The following is a 21,006-nucleotide window of genomic DNA, read 5'->3' as shown; positions in this document are numbered from 1 at the left end:
TCTAGTATAAATAGTGGTGGTCTTCATTTGGTTTGTTACACACAATACACACAAGAAAAATATAGAGTGCATAAAGTTTGTCAAAAAGAGAGTTCTTATTAGTTGAAGGGAGGTGTTCTTTTTGTGGAGCTTTGGACTCAACTCTTGTCCAGAGTTGTTGAGTTATATTTTGTGATTAGGCTGGTGTATCCTGGGGGGGGCAAGTCAAGAAGGACTACTGCTGGACCGGTGAAAACATTTGCTGCAGTGGGCTTGAATCTCCTTAAAAAGAGCGAGATATCCGCGCCTCAGCCTGAAGAGATTTCTGTTTTCTTCATTTTACTTTCAATTGTAATCTTGTATTTTTGTTATCTTGTAAGTTTTCACTAACATGAGTCAATACGGAGGAGGAAGCAAAAAGAAGGAGAAAACAAAAGGCGTCAATTTAATTTATATTTGCATAACCCGTAAAAATTGAAACTAAAATTATACTTTGATAGTAATAAATGACAATCACAAAGCAAGAAAAATATTTCTTTCCACTAATTAAGTATCATTAGAAATACCATAGTAAAGTATTACTCTACTTAATTAGATCACACACATGCATTTGCTTACATGGTAATACTTATATAAGATAGCTAAGAAGTTATATATATAAGATATGGACGTACACGTTACACTACTTAATTTTTGAGTTCTAAATTAAAACTCAAAAATCAGAAAGATTGACTTATACTTTTTTTGCTATTTAAAAGGTCGTCAAATATCATGACCATATATATATTATTATATGCATTTTTAACTGCTACAAAATTTTATATGAGTTTAGTGAGTTGAGACAAGAAACCTAGGGAGACCTACTTTATAACCATATTTCTTAACATCTTCTTGGACTTGTTGTCTGAATTCTCTAAAGGTAAATCTTTTATAAACAGAAGGCTCAAAACAACTTCTTATTTCTGTATCATAGGATGGGCATAAGAAAAATGCAGTGGAGAATCTCTCTTTTGCTTTATTTGTAACAACCCTGTGCTCAACACTTTTATAAACACCATTGCTCCAAGCCTGCATCATCACACATTATATATATATATATATTACTTCGTTTAGATAGTATAAATAACTTATGTATGTTATTTTTGTAACTTAACTTGTTATATATGGAGAAATTACCTGAAACAAATCTCCAATGTTGATAATTAGTGCTTCAGGATTAGGCTTAACAGAAATCCATTTCCCATCTCTTACTAATTGCAACCCTCCAATCTCATCTTGATGCAATATTGTGAGGAAATCACTATCAGTGTGTGGCATTAATCCAAACACTTGTGGAGAAATAGGGCATGCTGGATATCGATTCATTCGAACGTAACAAGTGTGTGGCAAACATGTTTCTCTGAAATATTTCGACTTATATCCCATTCTTTCTGACAAAATTCTTGCTAAATTATGTGCTAATTCAGACACTGTTGTTGCAAACTGTTCCATTGTGGAGCTGAGTTCATCCAAAAGAAAAAAGGATTAGAATCCAATTCAAAGGTTTATATACATTAATGATGTAAAGATTCTAGCCCTCTTAAGTTACTGTCTTCTAAATTAGTAGTAGTAAAAAAGATACATATAGAGTTTGGACAAAAGTTATACTGGATTCTTCAGAACCCATACCTTAAATACTAGCTCCACCCCTTCAAGAGATTACCTTATAAGTAACCTAATTATATTATATGCATATAACTTTAAGTCCAAAACCCATCATGTGCAGCTTCATAAGCACCTCCAAATGTGTGTCTCAGATTTTGAGACCAGGAAATATATGCCTATGCACTTCGTGTATGTTTCACTATATTTAGGATCTTTTGATGAGACAGCGCCTTGTCTTTTTTTTACTCTTTTATTTGATGAATTGGGTGGGTTTAGATATATATATGAATATATTAAATATGCTTGATAAGTTAGGAAGTAGATATGCAAGCATAAAAGAAGAATGAAGATATATTTTGAATTAAAAAATAATTTCTTTTCCTATTGGTGATGACTTATTAAAAAATAAATGAAATTTCAATCATTGAATGGAAACATGTTTAGAGAAACTGCTTAAATCAAGAAAGACTCGTTATTTCTCATTCCACTTGTGTATTTTATATATTTCGTTTGTTTGAAAAAAAAAACATTATTTAGGGCATGGTTTCATGATACTTAGTTCTTAATTCATAATTATAAAGAACTAAGTAAAAAAAACAAAATGTATGTTCTCTAATGACATCAACTTGTTTGTTACTAGTAATCAACTGCTACACATAATTATTACACGAAAATTGTACTCTAAGGTAATCTTTGTTGGATGCAACATAATTCGTGTTTGACCACAGAAAAATTGCTGTATTGATATCTAACCCCATTCTCTATGTTCAAGAAAGTACTTATTCTATGGTCGAACATGACTTTAATTTGAATGGGCCACGTGTCCTCCTCTCCTCAACATAAGAAATTTATGATAATCATTTAGTATTATAAGTATGATATTTAACGTTATCACCTGGTCCAAAACAAGATTCTCTAAGTCGGCAGATCCCAAATTAAAGTTTCTAAAAGTAGGAACCTACTTATATATATAAGAAAAATAAAAATATGTTTTTAGTTTACAATCCAGAATTAAAATCCTGTCAATTCTAAACCTACTTTTGAACATTATCGGCAGCCAACTACTCCGATCCATCATAACATCCTCGGATTTATATTATATGATGTTTTTAGTTTACAATTCATTCACTCCGAATAAATAAAACACACTACTTTCGCTAAATCATTTTCCTTCGTTTCAATTTGTTTATCCTACTTCACTTTTTAGCCCGTATAAAAAAAATATCTCTTTCTTATTTTAACAACTCTTCAATTTCAACTCTCAACACATGTCTATAGCCACAAGGACATTTTGGTACACCTTTTTAGTCCGTTTTAAAAAAGAAAAATCTTTCCTTTTGTTTGAAAACTCTTTAATTTTAACTTTTAATATTAACATGATTAAGGCTACATGTCTTTAATATAAAATGATCACAAGATTCAATTATTTTTATTTTCTTAAATTTCATAAGCAAGTATATACAAGACTCTCAAATTATAAGGAAGGGAGTGAGATATTTGAAGATGGTAATTTTAGTTAGTACCTGAGGGTTGTAGGATGATGAATTGAATTGGAGATATCAGTGAGAGGTACATGAAAAGCTTCAGACCAAGAAAGTTGTTGAAGACAAGTAGCTGAAGGAGTTCCCCAGCGGTAACTCCCTGCAGAGAAATTAAGTTGTTTGTCATTCATTTTCTCATGAAATGGCTTTTTGAAAAGCTTCATTTGTTCCTTCCTCATTTTCAATAATACATCCTGTGATATTCCATGGTTTACTACTTGGAAAAAACCCCATTCTTGTGAAGCCTGTGCTATCTTTCTCTTGCATTCTTCTCTCTCAAATTCTCTTCCCTTTAGTAGCTCAAGATCTATTAATGGCAATTCACATTCTTCCACCACAAACAGGTTTTCGTAGTTTCTCATTTTTGAAGTAGCCTTTCCAATTCTTATCTCATCGAAAAGTTTCTTATATGTCTCTTCAAAAGGAGGATCAGCTGATTCTTCTTCCCTCCTAATTATTTTCTGGAAAAAGAAAATGATTGTTAGTAGTAAAAATAAAAAGAATGTTCCTTCTAACAGTTTAAACTTTTAAATGAAATAGCATCATTTCATAGTTTTTATGACCAGAAGTTCTTGCAAGATGTGATACTTTGTTAATCTTTGGTAATTAGTAAAATAGAATAGGAAAATAAAATTAAAGGTTATGATGTATATTGCTAGTGAAGTTTCTGATTCAATATAATTCTTAGTTTTATCAATGACCGTGGAGACAAAATAGCAGCTACCGACCAACAAACCCGGTACCCATTTGCATTATATCAAAATTAAACTAGGCATGTTTTAATTTTAAATTATTCAAGCATATGAAATAGTATAATTGGTTTACATGGTTTTCCACAAACAACTCATGTGTACAAATATGCTTAATGTCTTAAAAAGGGGTCGACATATAAAATATAATAATTTCAGTGGTAAAATGCAGAATTATTTTATCATGCTTTTAATTAGAGATATTAAATAAGTCTGAAATTATTTATATTTTAGTAATGTGATAAATTATCTCATATATATGATGAAATATCTAATTATTATAAAATAACTTGTTCCTAATTAAACGATCCCGTTTTCCTTGAAGTCCCTACCATTGAATACACTCTTAATTCCCAATGTAGGAAGTTAGGTAGGTAGGGGATTTTTATTTAAAAAAGACGTGTTCATTATTCAGACACCTCTTGAGTAACACCTGTGGTGATCTGGCCCAACATGATTCACAATAATATGTATAATATTGTACTGATCGATGAATCTAGTTAGTGCAAGGTAACTTTGTAACCTTGAGGTATGGTAGAGATTTAAACAGATCCTTTATCGTACATAAGCTGAGAAGGTGCAGGAAAGTACACTTACTAGTCATTGTATTTTCATTTCCCAATTTAATTGACTTGTACTATCAGTACTTCCACTATGCAAGTTCGATCAGAATTAAGAAAATAATTATAGAAATTCCAGCTTGGTCAAAGCATATATATACAATATAGAATATAATTTCAATGAACAAATTACGTACTTGTTGTTAATCAAATTTACGTTTCAATACTGCTAGAGTACCCAAGTCATATGATAATATCTCAAGTAAAAGCTCTTCTCTTGGGATCGAATTAACATACAACTAGTTTGATACACTAATACAATCTTGTACTAAAATATGGCCAAGAAGTTACAACTTGACAGCTAGCTTGATCAAATAAAAAATTCCCTTCACTTTCTTGTGTGTTTTTTATATCCTAAAAAAACTCAGAAGTTAAACGGAAGCAAAAAGGATTTAACAGAAGTATAAAGTTTGGTGTAATTAATCATTGTTTCTTACTTGGTTTGCCTGCTGTGAGAAGTTTGTAGACTTCACCATAATTTTTCCCTAGTATATTTAATGTCCTGTGTAACAAAATATGAAAAATTCAAAACAAGCATATAAATATTAGTGATTAATTAGGGGGAAAGAGAAGAAGGGAAGTAACTAGCATTACATCAAAAATGATTTTTATCATCAATGAATAGACGTCAATATCTCAATTGTCGCTAAATATGTTTTTTTAAAGACCATTAGCACCTAATAGCGACATTGTATACAATAGCAATTAACTAATATTGATAAAGAGTTTAACACTCTTTGTTAATGTATATATTTATAACCGCTAACAGTTGTTTTTGTTTATGTACATGGCTAGCTACTTGCATGGCAATGCAGAAAAAGAGATTATAAGAATCTTGTAATTATAAAGAATTTTATCATGTAAGTAATAACTTATTTAGGAAACAAAAATAAGAAGGAAGTGACGTACCAGATAAGGGAAAACAAAGAAGAAATTGAGAAGTGGAGGTGGCTAAGTATATTCTGCAGTAGAGAAAGATTGGATATTTTTATAATGAAAAGAAGGACATAATTGGAAATATAAAAATTATAAGAAAAAAATGGCATGGTAGTAAAGGATTGAATGTTTATGCATAGAAGAAGAACACGCGGCTCACAATTTAATCAGAGAAATACATTTTACCTTTTAAAAACAAATGTCAATTATTTCCATATCTTGCCATATTACTGTTGCTTGAAAGGGTTTTTAGCATGGGTAGGAAGGGGGAAAATCCCCCTTTTTGTAAAAAAAAAAATAAGTAAAATAAAACAAAAAAAACAGTTGCTTTGCACATCACTCATATATATATATATAAAAAAAAAGACGTTACAATTTATTATTATTAATAATCAAGATAACAATCATTTCATTTTGGCATAATTGGTGAACCTATAATATCTCAATGGTCGTAGAAACCTAACTTGATTTTACTAACAAGATAAATATTTTTTACACACAATATATCTCAAGGAAATTGAATAGGGTCATCCACGTCGATCAATTAGGAATAGTATTAAGGGGATAAATTATATATTTAATTTTTTTTTTAAAAGATGAAGATCATAAGAAACTTCCCGAAGTAATTCTCTCTTGAAAACTTTGCAGAAATTTATCTTTTTTTTCTTTAATTCTCTCGAGTTCTTGCGAAAAGATTCTATTGATTGTTTCTATACAGTTCATGTTTCATAATCATATATCAATTAAACGACTTTAATAATCCTACAAACTGTGTTTGATTGATTTAATTCATCGATATTTTTAACGTGTTATATGATAAAGTATAATTTATTTCATTTTTCTGGTTACTAGTCCAATATTTTTATGAATGATAATAACCATAACCTCTTCTCTTCTTTTTTTTATCACAAATAAAACCATGGCTCATTTCATTTTGGCTCTCATTCTTACAATTCTTGGCGTGATTTTATATTAATTTCATATCTTAAATTTCTCATCCCTCTCAGTACTCATTGATCTGATATTTGAGTGAGGAACAGGGCACATGATAAATTTCTGGAATTGGACCCAAATATGCAACAACTTGAGGGGGTAAAAACTTAACTTATTTATTTATTTAAAAAATAAAAATAAAATAGAAAAGATCAAGAATACCGTATTTTGAGAATTTGAGCTAACAGAAGAAACAATATTTCTGAATATCTGTCGGCATTAGAAAAAATAGCACGTGGCAGCATATGGGAAATCCCAAATCACATGATGAATTTGAAATCCACGTCGGCAATTTGTGCTAATTAGGAATTGGTAAGAGGCTGAGAATTAAAGGGCTTCCATGTGCACTGTTTTGATGAAAAAAAGGACGATAATAATAAGGTACAACATATTTATTATACCATACCCTATAATAACTTATCTTTCTCTCTACACCATGAAGTACTTGTTAGGTGTTGACATGAACATGTACATTTATAACAACTTGATCTTTTTCATGCATTTATTCTTTCTTCTCACAATTGCAATCGCCCTACGTTTTAATTAAATGTAATATGGTTTGACATGCTATCGATTTTCGATTCATAGTTTTGCTACGGATCTTACGCGGAGAAATCCCTTACTCAAGACAAAAGTTTCCTTCCAGCTAGATAATTAAGTGTCAAATGATATATTTAAAAATCAAATAAAGATTAAATCCTAGCTATCGATTGAATTATTTTTGAGAACTACTAAACATCTAAGTAGGGAGATATTTATTTCACATGATAAGTAAAAAGAACTTATACTTTAATTTGAGGATTCTCAAGTATCAAAGGTAAATTTTGTATGCAATGTGTGATAGAGAAATATATACATGTCCTTCATCGTTTGTGTAAGGGACCCAAAAAATGTCTAGAGTCATTCCGTTGAATATTTTAAGGTTTTGAGTTGGATGTTCATATTCTTTTATACATGGTATTAGAGTCCGACTTTGGTAAGTCCACTTTCGTGATTTATCGCTTGGACTTTTCCCTCAAGTCTCAACTCAACACATAGATCCGCTTTAGGCTTCTCTTTTTATAACTTACATAAATCGCATAGTGTAAAGAGTAAATTACATCTTATCCCTACTTTTTTTCTAATTACAGTAATCCCTTAAAATTTGTACCTTCCGGATACATAAGTCACCATCCAAATACATAAATTCTAATACAAGAAAAATCTGCTAAAATGGGAATAAAATTTGAAAATTAATTAATTCCCATAAATTACGCTTATGTTTCTTCTTACTCTCAATCATACAAAGGCAAATCCTAATAGTATGAAGAAATTCAAAATTTCAAATTGCTCTCCCCGTTCAACGAAGAAACCTTTTAGATTTGATTCAAAAACTTTTGTCGCAAATTTGGGTAAGCGAGGTGAGTTATGAAGGATACAAAATTGATGGAATTGTTGTTGGACGATATCCTTTTGAATCTTCAATTTCATCGAAGATCCTTTCAATTTTGATTCAAGATTATCAAAAATTTTGAGATTCAAGATTCTTTGAATCTTCTAGTTCAGCGAAGATCCTTTCAATTTTGATTCAAAATTATTGAAAAATTTTGAGATTCAAGATTCTTTGAATCTTCTAGTTCAGCGAAGATCCTTTCAAATTTTGATTCAAGATTATCAAAAACTTTGAGATTCAAGATTCTTTGAATCTTCTAGTTCAGCGAAGATCCTTTCAATTTTGATTCAAAATTGTCGAAAAAAATTGAGAAGATACATCATGAATATCTTTGCTACTTAGCGTTTTACATTTATGTATCTTGTTTAAATTGATAAGTGTTGTATTTATACTAGATACATTAAATAATAATTGTTGCACATAAGATGTTAGATTTGAGATCGATATATTACTGTGTGGTAGTTGTTATGTAATTGATACATTTCGTATAAATTCGAATTGACATACCATATCTAAAAAATTAGTGCATGATACATTACTATTTATGTATCTCGTTTAAATTGATAAGTATTGTATTGTTTGCCTTGAAAAGATATGTATAACTTACATAATGTATCATTTTGTAGTTGATAATAATGCATCTGATACAATAAGGTTGTCAAAGAAGGATGTACGTAAGATGAAATAAAGTGTATCTATAAATTTATCACAATAAATAAGAATTAAGTTATCAATTAGATACATGAAAAATCACAATTCATTAAAGAAATTTGATTATGAAAAGTACCAGAAAAAGAGGAAAATATTGGACTGTATGAAAACTTGGTGAAATTGAAACTAATATTATTATGAGACAATGGAAAGATTAAATAATAATACAGGAATCCTAATAAGTTTCAATGAATGATTAGTTGTTAGAGTCCATAACCAGCTCAAATGAAGGAAAATTTATAAATATTATATTAATTATTGCCTAATAATAACTACTACTATTACTTCTTTTTTTTTTAATACGTTTTAGTGTTGAAAATTTGAAGTTCACTTATTTTATGTTATTATAAATTTTTGAGTATTTTTAAAAATAGTTAAAAGACTCATAAATATCCTTTTAAAACTTTTTTTTGTCTAAAAATATCCTTAACCTACCGAAAATAACTATTAAAATTTTGTGACTAAAAATAAAGAGAGATTTGTGGAGTGAAATAAGGAAGGGATAAATGTTGATTTTGGGAGTTAGGATTTATGTATCCAACATTTGAGGGTTTGAGAGTAAAATAAGAAATTTTGGAAAATTTTAGAACAGGCAGGGAATAATGGAAATTATGAAAAAAAAAATGTGTGTATATAGGTAATTTATCCTTTTTTTTCTCTCTCTCTCTCTTTCAATTCCATCCCGTTTGGCAACAAACTTTACAATAGGCCTACTTACTTATTTGCTTGTTGAGCATGATCTCTCAATCTCTCTACATTAAGTTGATTCTAAAAAAATTCCAAGAAACAAAGAAAAAAAGAAGAATTATTAAAATACATGTAAATCCAAAAAAGAAAGAAAGGCAATATCTACCTTTTTAATCATGGTTAATACACTTTTCAAAGCTACATAAATATAAACTTTTGTTATTTAAATGAGATAAATATCATATATCTACATAAGTCCCTTGAGCAGAAGGTGCTTGCGGTGAGGATGGTTGCCACGACAAAACAAGAGAGTGGGACTTTTGAGACGATCGAGCAAGTTGAGTAGAATGTATTGAATGCTGAGAAAAGTCAGCTTTACATTTAAAATTACAAGTTTCACACTGTACTTAATAAAATCTTGAAAAAAATCACTATACAAATGTGCCAACTGCCAACGTTCTAAACCTAGAAAATTTATGAAGAAAATATCTAAAACAAAGACGGATACAAGGGTGGGTGTGATGTAATTAAGTAGATTAAGAATCACTAGGTATCAAATATAATATTACTTGGTGACTTATTGTCCTACGCTTAGTGAACAATAGTTATCTAATACATATTTCTAGTAAAGAGTGACAAATATCTCGTATATTTAGTCAAGGAGCGTTTAAATTGTCCCGAAAAAGAAAATTAAAAGGGAGTAATAATACTTTCTGATTTGATTCAATTGGACATGTATCAGCCGAAGCATCAACGGGACAGATGCATGAACTAAGACATTTTTTGTTAAGAAATAAGTCGAACACAGAGATATTTTGGATAAAAATGTTGACTCAACATGTCTAATTACCCAAACGAAATGGGATTAGCAAGAGATGTTAGTTGTTGATGCATTATTCTATTTTGCCGTCAAGTCTAATCAATAATGTCTCATCAATCTAGTGATCGATATCAATATTATAGAACCTGATTAGAAACTCATGAGAGGTTATTGTAATATAAAAGTAAATCAACCATTTATAATGTAGGGATTCAATCATCATTGGAAACGATTTTTCTCCATACATCAAATCATAAAGTTGTTGGGCCATGAGTATTAATCAAGTCTCAAAGAAAGAAAATAAGGTAATATCCTCATTTCACTTTTTTATATGTAAGAGTATCTCTTTATATATATTATAAAATTCAAAAAGCATTTTAATCATTATACATACTATTAATTTAAAATTGGATCAATTGAAACATATGAGTTGAAATGAAAGGGAGTTAATTAAGAAAAAAAATTAATTGAATTGAGGGTGACATTTGAGAAAGTAAAATTGAGTCCTCTTGTTGGGGGACTGTAGAATTTAAAGATATGGTTATCTAAAAAGGTGAATTGGGTCCCTGGAAAGCGTCCAACATAGTTTAGTAGGCCCCACTATTCTGCTTTGCCGACGTGCTGTCTGTAGTTTCATAAATTCTCTACGTATTATTCTACGCCATTTTAGTGGTTGTTTGGTTTAATGCAGTAGTCCTTCTGTCCCGAATTATTTGTTAATTTTTTTACTTATAAATTAAGAAAAGATAATTTTTTAAAATTTATTATACTTTTAATTAATTATTTTTAAAAAAAATATTCACTTCATAATTAATAGAGATAAAATAATAAATTTACTGTATCAATCATTATTTACAAGTAATTAGGGATCAAACGAGTATAGTCGTAAAGAGCTTCGAAGAATATTAAGAAAAAACAGAATTTGAAAGGTCACACAAGGATTTGGTTGTTGGAGTCCAGTGTGAACAAAATGAAATGGTTAAATTACAAAAATCAGAAAAGGACCTGGTACATCAGATCATCTCGGGTCAAGTGTAGTAATTTTTATTTTTATTTTTAAATTTTGTGATCTTTAATTTTGTTCTCCTTCAACAACTTAAATAATAAAAATAAGATATTAAAAATAAAATAACCAGACAAACAAATTTCATAAGACAAAAAAAATTGCAAGGTAAATAAAATTCACTAGACATATATAAGGTCATACACTGAACTTATGTCCCAATATGGAGAAGTTATGCCTTATAAGATAAGTTTAAGTTTAGAATTTTATACCTTGAAAAAATTATATTAATGAATTTAATCCCGACTCACAAATTATATTTTTCAAAGCATAAGTTCGACTTTAGAACTTTATATTTAATCAAGAAGTTCATACTATTAAATTTATGTCATAAGACACAAGTTATGCCTATTGAATATATGCATCACGCAAATTTTCTAATTACTTGTCCATTTTTGAATTGATACACCTATTAAGAAAACAATTATTGACATAGTGAGTTTATCATTTTACCCCTATTAATTATGAAATGGGTGAATTAAAAATTTAAAATTTTCAAAAAGTTCTACCTTTTTCAAAGTAATTAATTAAGGGTATAATAGGTAAAAATTTTTGTCCTTTCTTGATTTGTCAAAATGGACAAGTAATTATGGACAACTATAAAAGAAAAAGTGGACAAGTAATTAGGGACACAGGAAGTATTATTGTATTTTGCTCTCATTTTATAACACGTTATCAGCACGAGTCTCTAGCCAACTGAGACCTACTTAATTCAAAGTTAATTCTTAAAAGTTAATCAACTTGCTTTTAGAATAAGGTATACATTTATTTGTTTATAACATCTCTAATAGGACTTGCATAAATCTTTGATCTGTAATTTAATTACTACATAACTTGCTTTAGGTATTATTATGATACTTTACTAGGCATAATAATCAATACGTTTCAGGTTTATATTTTTATGTTGTTTATATGCTACTAACTTATAACTCTAAATTAAATACTAGGGAATATGATAACATGCTAGTTAGAAGAATTGTAAGTATTTTCTTGTCATAAATTTATTATAAATATTTGTGTGTCATAAAGAGAGTAGTATTATATTAAATATGACTTGAAAATCTTACAAAAGTTTGACGTTAATAACTATTGAAGCTACTAATAAATATTGAAAAATAATTAGAACATATATTAAATCTACCGTTTCTTACTTTATGAGTTTACATGTTTTTGTAACATTCCATGTTCATGCATCTAATATACTTTATACTAATTCTTAATCATTTGAATCATAAATTTATCTTTTATTATAAAGAAATCAACATCATGTCATTAACTCAACTATTTTATGATACTTTTCATCATGTCAAATTTGTCAAAGCTTGAATTTGTGGCACTTGACATTTCTAGAAAGAACTATTTGTCATGGGTACTTGATGCTGAAATTCACCTTACCACTAAGGGTCTTGGTGATTGTATAATCGAAGGAAATAAAGAATCAAGTCAAGATAAAGCAAAGGCAATGATTTTCCTTCGTCATCATCTTGATGAAAGCCTGAAGGTTGAATACCTAACAGTGAAAGATTCACTTGAATTGTGGATAGGTTTGAAAGGGAGGTATGACCACCTCAAGGCAATGGTATTGCCAAGGGCTCGTTATGAGTGGATGCACTTACGATTTCAAGATTATAAAATCGTAATTGAGTATAACTTTGTTGTATTTAGAATCACTTCCCAATTAAAATTATGAGGAAAAGTTATAAAAGATGAGGACATGTTGAAAAAGACACTAACTATTTTTCATGCCTCCAATATGATATTACAACAGTAATACCGTGAAAAGAATTTTAAAAAATACTCTGAATTAATCTCATGCCTTCTGGTGGCTGAGCAGCATAATGACCTTTTAATGAAAAATCATGAAGCCCGTCCAGTTGGAAGTGCTCCATTACCGGAGGAACAAGGGGTAGAAGCACACAGCCAGTATGAAATAAGACAAAATAATCGGGGCCATGATAATGTGCGCGGGCGTGGCAAAGGCAAAAGACGATATAATAATCGTCGAGGCGGCGGTTATAACAAAAGAGAAAATAATATGGATTCTCAAAATACTCCTTTAAAAGGCAAGAGTGATCACTGTCATCGTTGTGGCCTTAAAGGTCACTGAAAAAATGAATGTCAGGCACTTGAGGATTTTGCTAGGCTGTATCAAAATTCCTTTAAAAGAAAAAGAAATAAAGGCGGCGCCTCCTCTTCTAATGCCCGAGTAGAGTCACATTTGACTCTCAAAAGATAATGCTCAGGCAGGGTCTTCTCAAAAAATATGATGAGAATGTTGAGGCGAATTTAGCATTGAAAGATGATGCTTTTGATGGGCTCAGTGATATTACTCATCTAGAAAGCTGAGGACTTCTTTGAGGATCGCAATTGAAGATTGATAATTGAACTGGGTAAATGAATTAATGTTTGTTAAGTTGTTTTTAATGTCTTACTTAAAGTTCATGTACTTAAATTTTATTTTGTTAAGTTTCGTACTTCTTATTATTGTGTATTTTTATTTTTATGAAGATAAATAAAAAATTTCAGTCTTCAGTTGTATCCAAGATGAGTAATGGAGATATGTGTCTTCTGGACAGTGCCACAACTTATATGTTACTTAGAGAAATAAAATATTTCTCTAATTTGGTAATGAAAAAGGCATATGTTAATATAATATCCGGTAGTATAAAATTGATTGAGGGCTCTGGAAGAGCGGCCTTATTACTACCTGGAGGAACATTATTGGTAATTGATAATGCATTGTATTGTAGTGAGTCTAAAAAAAACTTGTTAAGTTTCAAGGTTATTCGCCAAAATGGCTATCATGTTGAGACTGCGAATGAAAGAAAGGTTGAATACCTTTATATTACTACAATAAATGCAGAGAAGAAAATTGTGCTTGAAAAATTATCTGCACTTTCTTCTGGATTGTACCATATAAATATTGGTATGGTTGAATCACATGTCGTAGTAAACAAAAGGTTTACTGGTTCTAATGATTTTATAATTTGACATGATCGGTTGGATCATCCCAGTTATAATATGTGCGTAAAATAATTGAGAATTCACATGGGCATACTTTGAAGAACCAAAATGTTCTTCAATCAAAGCAATTCTCTTGTGCTGTTTGTTCTCAAGGAAAGTTGGTTATCAAACCATCATTGGCTAAGGTTGGGGTGAAATCCCCTGCATTTCTGAAAGGGATACAAAGTGATATATGTGGTCATATTCACTCTGCATGTGGACCATTTCAATATTATATGGTCTTGATAAATGCATCTACAAGATGGTCACACATGTGCTTATTGTCAACTCGCAATATGGCTTTTGCGAGGTTATTGGCTCAAATAATAAGGTTAAAAGCACAATTTCCATACTATGCAATAAAAACAATTCGTCTTGATAATGCTGATGAATTTACATCTGAGGCATTTAATGATTATTATTTGTTCGCTGAAATTACATTTAAACATCATGTTGGACATGTTCATACTCAAAATGGTTTAGCAGAGTTATTGATTAAACATCTTCAATTGATAGCTAGACCATTGTTGATGAGGACAAAGTTGTTTGTTACGGTTTGGGGGCATGCTATTTTGCATGCAGCGGTACCTGTGCGCATAAGGCCAATCAGTTATCATGACATCTCCCCATTGCAATTGATTTTTGGTCAAGAGCCAAACATTTCCCATCTTAAAATCTTTGATTTTGCGGTATATGTTTCAATTGCTCCATTACAACGCATAAAGATGGGTTCCCAAAGAAGTTTGGGGATATACGTTGGGTATGAATCTCGTTCTATTATAAAATATTTGAAACCTAGAACTGGAGATTTATTTACTTTAAGGTTTGCTGATTGTCATTTTGATGAATCAGTATACCCAACATTAGGGGGAGAACAAAAACAGTTGGAAAATAAGATAAATTGGAATTCACTTTCATTGTCTCATTTAGATCCTCGAACAAATCAATGTGAGCAAGAAGTTCAAAAGATAATTTATTTGTAGAATATTGCAAATCAACTGCCGGATGCATTTACTAACCTTCCATGGGTTACTAAATCATATATCCCTGTTGCTAATACTCAAGTTCGAGTTGATGTCCCAATAGCACAAAATGTTAAGGCAAATGAGTCTGGACTACGCTTAAAACATGGTAGACCAATTGGTTCCAAGGATAAAAATCCTCAAAAAAATGAAAGGAATAAATTATCAAGATGATCATAATGTGGAGGCAATTGCTCATGAAGAGCTCCGAGACATAATAAATGATGAAACCATTGAGGAGGTCCATGTACCTGAAAATAATAAGAATGAGGAAATCCCTATAAACTATGTCTCGACAAGAAAAATGTGGAATCGAAATAATATTGTGGTGGATAATATTTTTGCCTATAATATTGTAGTTGAAATAATGCAACAAGATGATGATTTGGAACCAAGATCTGTCAATGAATGTAGACAGAGAGATGATTGGCCAAAATGGAAGGAAGCAATTCAAACAGAATTGACTTCACTTGAAAAACGTGAAGTTTTCGGACCAATAATTCGAACACTTTAAGGTGTCAAGCCAGTAGGGTACAAATGGATTTTTGTGCGAAAACGCAATGAAAATGGTAAAGTCGTAAGATATAAAGCACGACTTGTGGCACAAGAATTTTCGCAAAGGCTTGGCATTGATTATGAGGAGACATATTCTCCTGTGGTAGATGCAATTACCTTCAGGTATCTAATAAATATGACAGTTCATAAAAAAGCTTTAAATGCATCTAATGGACGTTGTCACAACCTATTTATATGGCTCACTAGATCACAATATTTTTATGAAAATCCCTGAAGCACTCAAAGTGCCTGAAGCATACAAAAATTCAAAAGAAAGTTGTTCAATAAAACTTCATAAATCCTTATATGGATTGAAACAATCAGGGTGAATGTGGTACAATCGTCTTAGCGAATACTTGCTAAATGAAGGGTATAAGAATGATCCTATTTGTCCTTGTATTTTTATACGAAGGTCAAAATCTGAATTTGTAATAATATTTGTCTATGTTGATGACTTGACCATCATTGGAACTCCTAAAGAGCTTTCAAAAGTCGTTGAGTGTTTGAAGAAAGAATTTGAAATGAAAGATCTTGGTAAGACAAAATTTTGTCTTGGCCTTCAGATTGAACATTTGAAAAATGGAATATTTATCCATCAATCAACATATACTGAAAAGGTTTTGAAGCGATTTTGCATGGATAAATCACACCCATTGAGTATCCCGATGATTGTGAGATCTCTTGACATAAATAAAGATCCATCCTAACCTCAAGAAAAGGATGAAGAGCTTCTCGGTGATGAAACTCCATATCTCAGTGCTATTGGGGCACTAATGTACCTTGCCAATATTATCCGATCATATATTTGTTTCGCAGTAAGTTTATTGGCGAGATTCAGCTCATGTCCAACAAGAAGACATTGAAAAGATATCTTCAATGAGCAATTGATATGGGATTGTTGTATTCTAATGCATCCAAGTTAGAATTGATCGGTTATGCATATGCTGGCTATTTGTCTGACCCACATAAAGCTTGATCTCAAACAGGTTATTTATTCACATATGGAGGTACAACTATATCATGGCGTTCGATGAAGCAAACAATAGTTGCTACTTCTTCAAATCATGCAGAGATAATAGCCATTCATGAAGCCAGTCGAGGTGTGTATGGTTGAGATCAATAACTCAACACATATTGCAATTATGCGGTCTTTCTGTGCAAACAAAGACTCCAACAATATTGTATGAAGATAATGTTGCTTGCATAGCTCAATTAAAATGATGATATATCAAAGGAGACCGAACAAATCATATTTCACCTAAGTTCTTTTTCACGCATGATCTTCAACAAAATGGTGAGATAAATGTTCAACAGATTCGTTGAGTGATAATCTTGCAGTATTTATTCAACTTAAAACATTGCCAACGTCAACATTTGAGAAGTTAAGATATAAGATTGGAATGCATCGTCTCCGAGATATAAAATAAAGTTTTCATCAGGGGGAGCAAAATATGCGCTGTACTCTTTTTCCCTTAACCAAGGTTTTGTCCCACTGAATTTTCCTGGTAAGATTTTTAATGAGGCAGCACTCAAGGCATATTACAAGATGTGTGTACTCTTTTTCTTGCACTAGGCTTTTTTCCACTGGATTTTTCCTAGTAAGGTTTTAACGAGGCACATTATCTATAAACATCCAAGGGGGAGTGTTACAAATCCATTTAATTATGGATGTTTCTTTTCATCAAACAGCCTAACGTAATGTATGCCTTAAAGATTACTAACGTATTTTAGTTTAAGGTTGTAAAACGATGATTTCTACATCCTACAAAAGGGTATTCTTTCACCCTTAAGAAAGACAACAAAAGGAGATAAAATAATACTATGTACTCTATACTTTTCATTAGCATTTATCTTCCATTTCTTGTTTAGTATTATTATATTTTGCTCTCATTTTACAACACTTTCCTTTTTTATTCCGATAGATATTCAAAATCGTACATTTTTGTTTCAACAAAGACAAGTGGGGCCTTAGTCACCGCCAATGTTAAGAAATATCTAATATTTTCTGCAAGGTTATTAGCTTCATTCATTTGGCGGTCAATCATTAGGAGTCCCAAAATATTACACTTTTTAGTTTGCCCAAATATCCTAAAAAGAGGAAATTCTTTCACAATTTACCCTTTAATCATTCGAATGACTTTACTACTATTTCTTTCAATTGATACGATTCGATCCGTCTAATAATAGTTGTTCACTATATTAAAAATAATTGTTTAATAATATTCGTTCAATTTAAAATATCAAGAGATAATTTATCTTTTGTGTTTATTTTATCATTGTTATTAAATATTATTTAATCACCTAACACATTTTTCAAAGTATTAAATTTAATAAAATCAAAGAATAATATAATAATAATACCCCTATTACTTAGGAGTGGACAACTATTGTTGGACAAAGAAAATATCACCTAAGAAGAATATTAATGGGAGTATTAAAGGTTTGCTATATCCCTTATGGGTTTTGTTTTTTAAATTGATATACTCATTGTTTCAATTTTCAAACATATTTATATTTATTATTAATTCTAAACAACAAAATTAAACCGTATATCAAACTTTGTTTTCCTATTATTAATTAATAGTTTATGCTAAAAATTTGAACCTTCAACTCTAGTAGTGGAAAATGAAAATGAAGTGGCTCGTCGACAGGGCTAACACTGCTCATTGCTTTTTTTTTGAGAAAATACATTTGCATATGCACAATAATTGGATGTCAGTATGTAATTGCAATCATATGATAAGGTGGGCTCTCTCTATATGATTTGCTAATCAATACATAAAAAAATTACTCCCTCCGTCCAATTTTATGTGAGGTAGTTTAACTCGACACGAAATTTAAGAAAGAAATTAAGACTTTTAAAACTTGTGGTCCAAAATGAATGATAGAAATTTGTGTGGCTGTAAATCGTTTCATTAAGAGTAAAATAGACATTTTATAGTTAAATTGTTACTTAATATAGAAATGTGTCATTCTTTTTGGAACTGACTAAAAAAGAAAGTAAGTCATATAAATTGGGACAGAGGGAGTAGTACTCCATCTGTCCCTATCCAAATTGTACTACTCATTTTTTTTTTCATTTTTTCAAAATAATAATAATTTTATTATTAATAAAATATTTTATAGTCACATAAATATTAATAACTTATTTATAATATTTAAATTACAAACTTTAAAAATCGTTCTATATTATACTTAGTGTCAAGTTAAACTCCATCTCAAATTAGGACGGATGGAGTAGTACAATTTTTCAAGGTGAATGGGACTACCCAATATTCACAAGTACTAATAAGAAAGACGAAAAAAATAAAAATAAAAATATCTAAGGAGAAACATCATTTAAATATTCATTTATTTCTTGTCCTTCAATTATTATTCACTCAACTCAGATTGAAATAAATCATTGTACTTTATCTAATTCGCTTTAATGACCATTTTAGTCGAGCTTAGTATTTTCTGAAAAAATAGTTAAAACACTAATTTTAAAAAGTAGACCAAACTAAAACTCAACCACCCAAAGAAACCAATCCATTAATAACAAATAGAGTGGTTCGATAAAAAAAATTCTATAGAGGACTATTTTGAAGAACAGTGTAGACAATAAAAGCGTCGAGAAAATAATAATCAAGAATGGAAAATTATCACACAATCGTTTTATTGATTTCAAAGTGTGAGTGTTACAATCTCTATGATTCCTCTGAATTCGCATTTTCAGATATAATTCAAGGGCTCTTAATCTTGAATTTGTCTTGAACTTGAACTTGAACTTGAGTTTTATCTTGGATTCAAGGGCTTCAAGCTTGATCTTGAATCCGGTAGTTTTGATCTTGATCGTTCTTGATCTGGAATGTTCTTGAACTCTCGAATTCTTGAACTTGTAGAAAAATTTGTGGCTTTTGATCCACGAGCTTTCTCTAGCTTCTTGTTAGAATTCTTGAACTTGTAGAGAAATCTGCGACTTTTAATCCACGAGCTTTCTCTAATTTCTTGTTAGAATTCTTCAACTTGTTGAGAAATCTGTGGTTTTTAATCTTCCAGCTTTCTCTAGCTTCTTGTTAGAATTCTTTGTTCCTTTCTGAATTATGAGGACCTCTATTTATAGTTTTAAAATAGAGGACCTCTATTTATGAGTTGTGATTGGAAGAGGACTTCATTCGGCCAATCAGATTTAAGTGACATGTCATATATGCTTTATGGATTGGACTTTAATTAAATTCATAATTATTGGATTTAAATAATTAACCCAATTATATTAATCCATACTATTTATTTGGACTAATATATTCATGAATTTAATATAATCCAAATCATTTTATAAATTTATATTTAATAAATTTTAAATGATTACAAACCGTATGCTCTTATTTTATTTTTTTCATGCGGGTTAATTAGTAGAGGTTTCTTACTTCATTAGAATTAGTAAGGTAAGGCCTAGCCTAGCATGTACTTATCTCTATTGAGTTTTTTTTATAAAAAAAATCTACTTATTTATTAATAAAAAACTGTTAGACACCATCTAGTGGTATAAATTCAAAAAAAAAAATGTATATTTTTAATTCTTTACTATTTTCCTTCACTAATAGGCTGATACAAGAAAAGGATCCTTATTGAATACAAATAAAAAAATTCTAATTCAAGTTTCTACTAAATTTCCTTTTTTAATAAAATAAAATCTTATTGTTGTTGTTGTTTTATTTCTGTTGGTGTTTCTATGCTTTATTACTCCCCAATTGTTTCTTCAATTATTGGCCCATACATGAGCAAAACAACCATACGATAATACATTTGTTGAGTATTTTTTTTATGGACAATTATACAAGGTAACTTTTTTTAATTAGGACATTAGTCCAATTATATTAGTCTATAATATTGGACTAATATATCTGTAATTTGAAGTATAGGGTGTGTTTGGTTTGAAGGAAAATGTTTTCCTGGAAAACAAGTTGATTTTTGACTTATTTTCTCATGTTTGGTTGGTGAGTAGAAAATATTTTTCGGAAAAGATTTTTAGTGTTTGATTTTATGAATGAATTTTTTTTTTGAAAATATCTTTTATTTTTACTAGAGTAGAAAATAATTTTTGAAATTAAAAATATTTTTTAAAAACAAACTTAAATTTTTTTTGGGGATGGGGGTTGGTAGGGGGTGGGTGAGAGGGGAGGTCAAGGGTAGGGGTGAAAAATTGAAATTTTGTTGTTGAAAATATTTTTTAAAAACAAACTTAAATTTATTTATTTTTTTGGGGGGGGGG

General features: G+C 30.1%; 2 protein-coding genes across 2 annotated transcripts; one reads left to right on the top strand and one right to left on the bottom strand.

Moving 5' to 3' along the window:
- Positions 1-575: 575 nt before the first annotated feature.
- Positions 576-5,515, bottom strand: LOC102582860 (gibberellin 2-beta-dioxygenase 8). The gene is made up of 5 exons (XM_006348011.2): positions 5,443-5,515; positions 4,971-5,035; positions 3,147-3,625; positions 1,156-1,477; positions 576-1,047 (listed from the first exon to the last, which is right to left on the bottom strand). The coding sequence occupies exons 2-5, from the start codon at positions 5,007-5,009 to the stop codon at positions 808-810; spliced, it is 1,080 nt and encodes a 359-aa protein (XP_006348073.1). The 5' UTR covers positions 5,010-5,035; positions 5,443-5,515; the 3' UTR covers positions 576-807.
- A 6,963-nt stretch (positions 5,516-12,478) lies between these two features.
- On the top strand, positions 12,479-13,282 carry LOC107060776 (uncharacterized). The gene is made up of 2 exons (XM_015309047.1): positions 12,479-12,754; positions 13,010-13,282. The coding sequence occupies exons 1-2, from the start codon at positions 12,479-12,481 to the stop codon at positions 13,280-13,282; spliced, it is 549 nt and encodes a 182-aa protein (XP_015164533.1).
- Positions 13,283-21,006: the final 7,724 nt, after the last annotated feature.

This window comes from Solanum tuberosum, unplaced genomic scaffold (assembly GCF_000226075.1).
Source record: "Solanum tuberosum cultivar DM 1-3 516 R44 unplaced genomic scaffold, SolTub_3.0 scf00099, whole genome shotgun sequence".
Classification (NCBI taxonomy): Eukaryota; Viridiplantae; Streptophyta; class Magnoliopsida; order Solanales; family Solanaceae; genus Solanum; species Solanum tuberosum.
This window is presented reverse-complemented; position numbering and strand designations above follow the sequence as displayed.

Coding starts and splice junctions, on each gene's coding strand:
- LOC102582860 (XM_006348011.2), bottom strand. CDS start 5,009: ATGGTGAAGTCTACAAACTTCTCACAGCAGGCAAACCAA. Junction 3,626..4,970: donor TCTCACAGCAGGCAAACCAA/GTAAGAAACAAT, acceptor TTCTTTTTCCAG/AAAATAATTAGGAGGGAAGA. Junction 1,478..3,146: donor CATCATCCTACAACCCTCAG/GTACTAACTAAA, acceptor GGATGAACTCAG/CTCCACAATGGAACAGTTTG.
- LOC107060776 (XM_015309047.1), top strand. CDS start 12,479: ATGTCAAATTTGTCAAAGCTTGAATTTGTGGCACTTGACATTTCTAGA. Junction 12,755..13,009: donor ATGACCACCTCAAGGCAATG/GTATTGCCAAGG, acceptor GTGGCTGAGCAG/CATAATGACCTTTTAATGAA.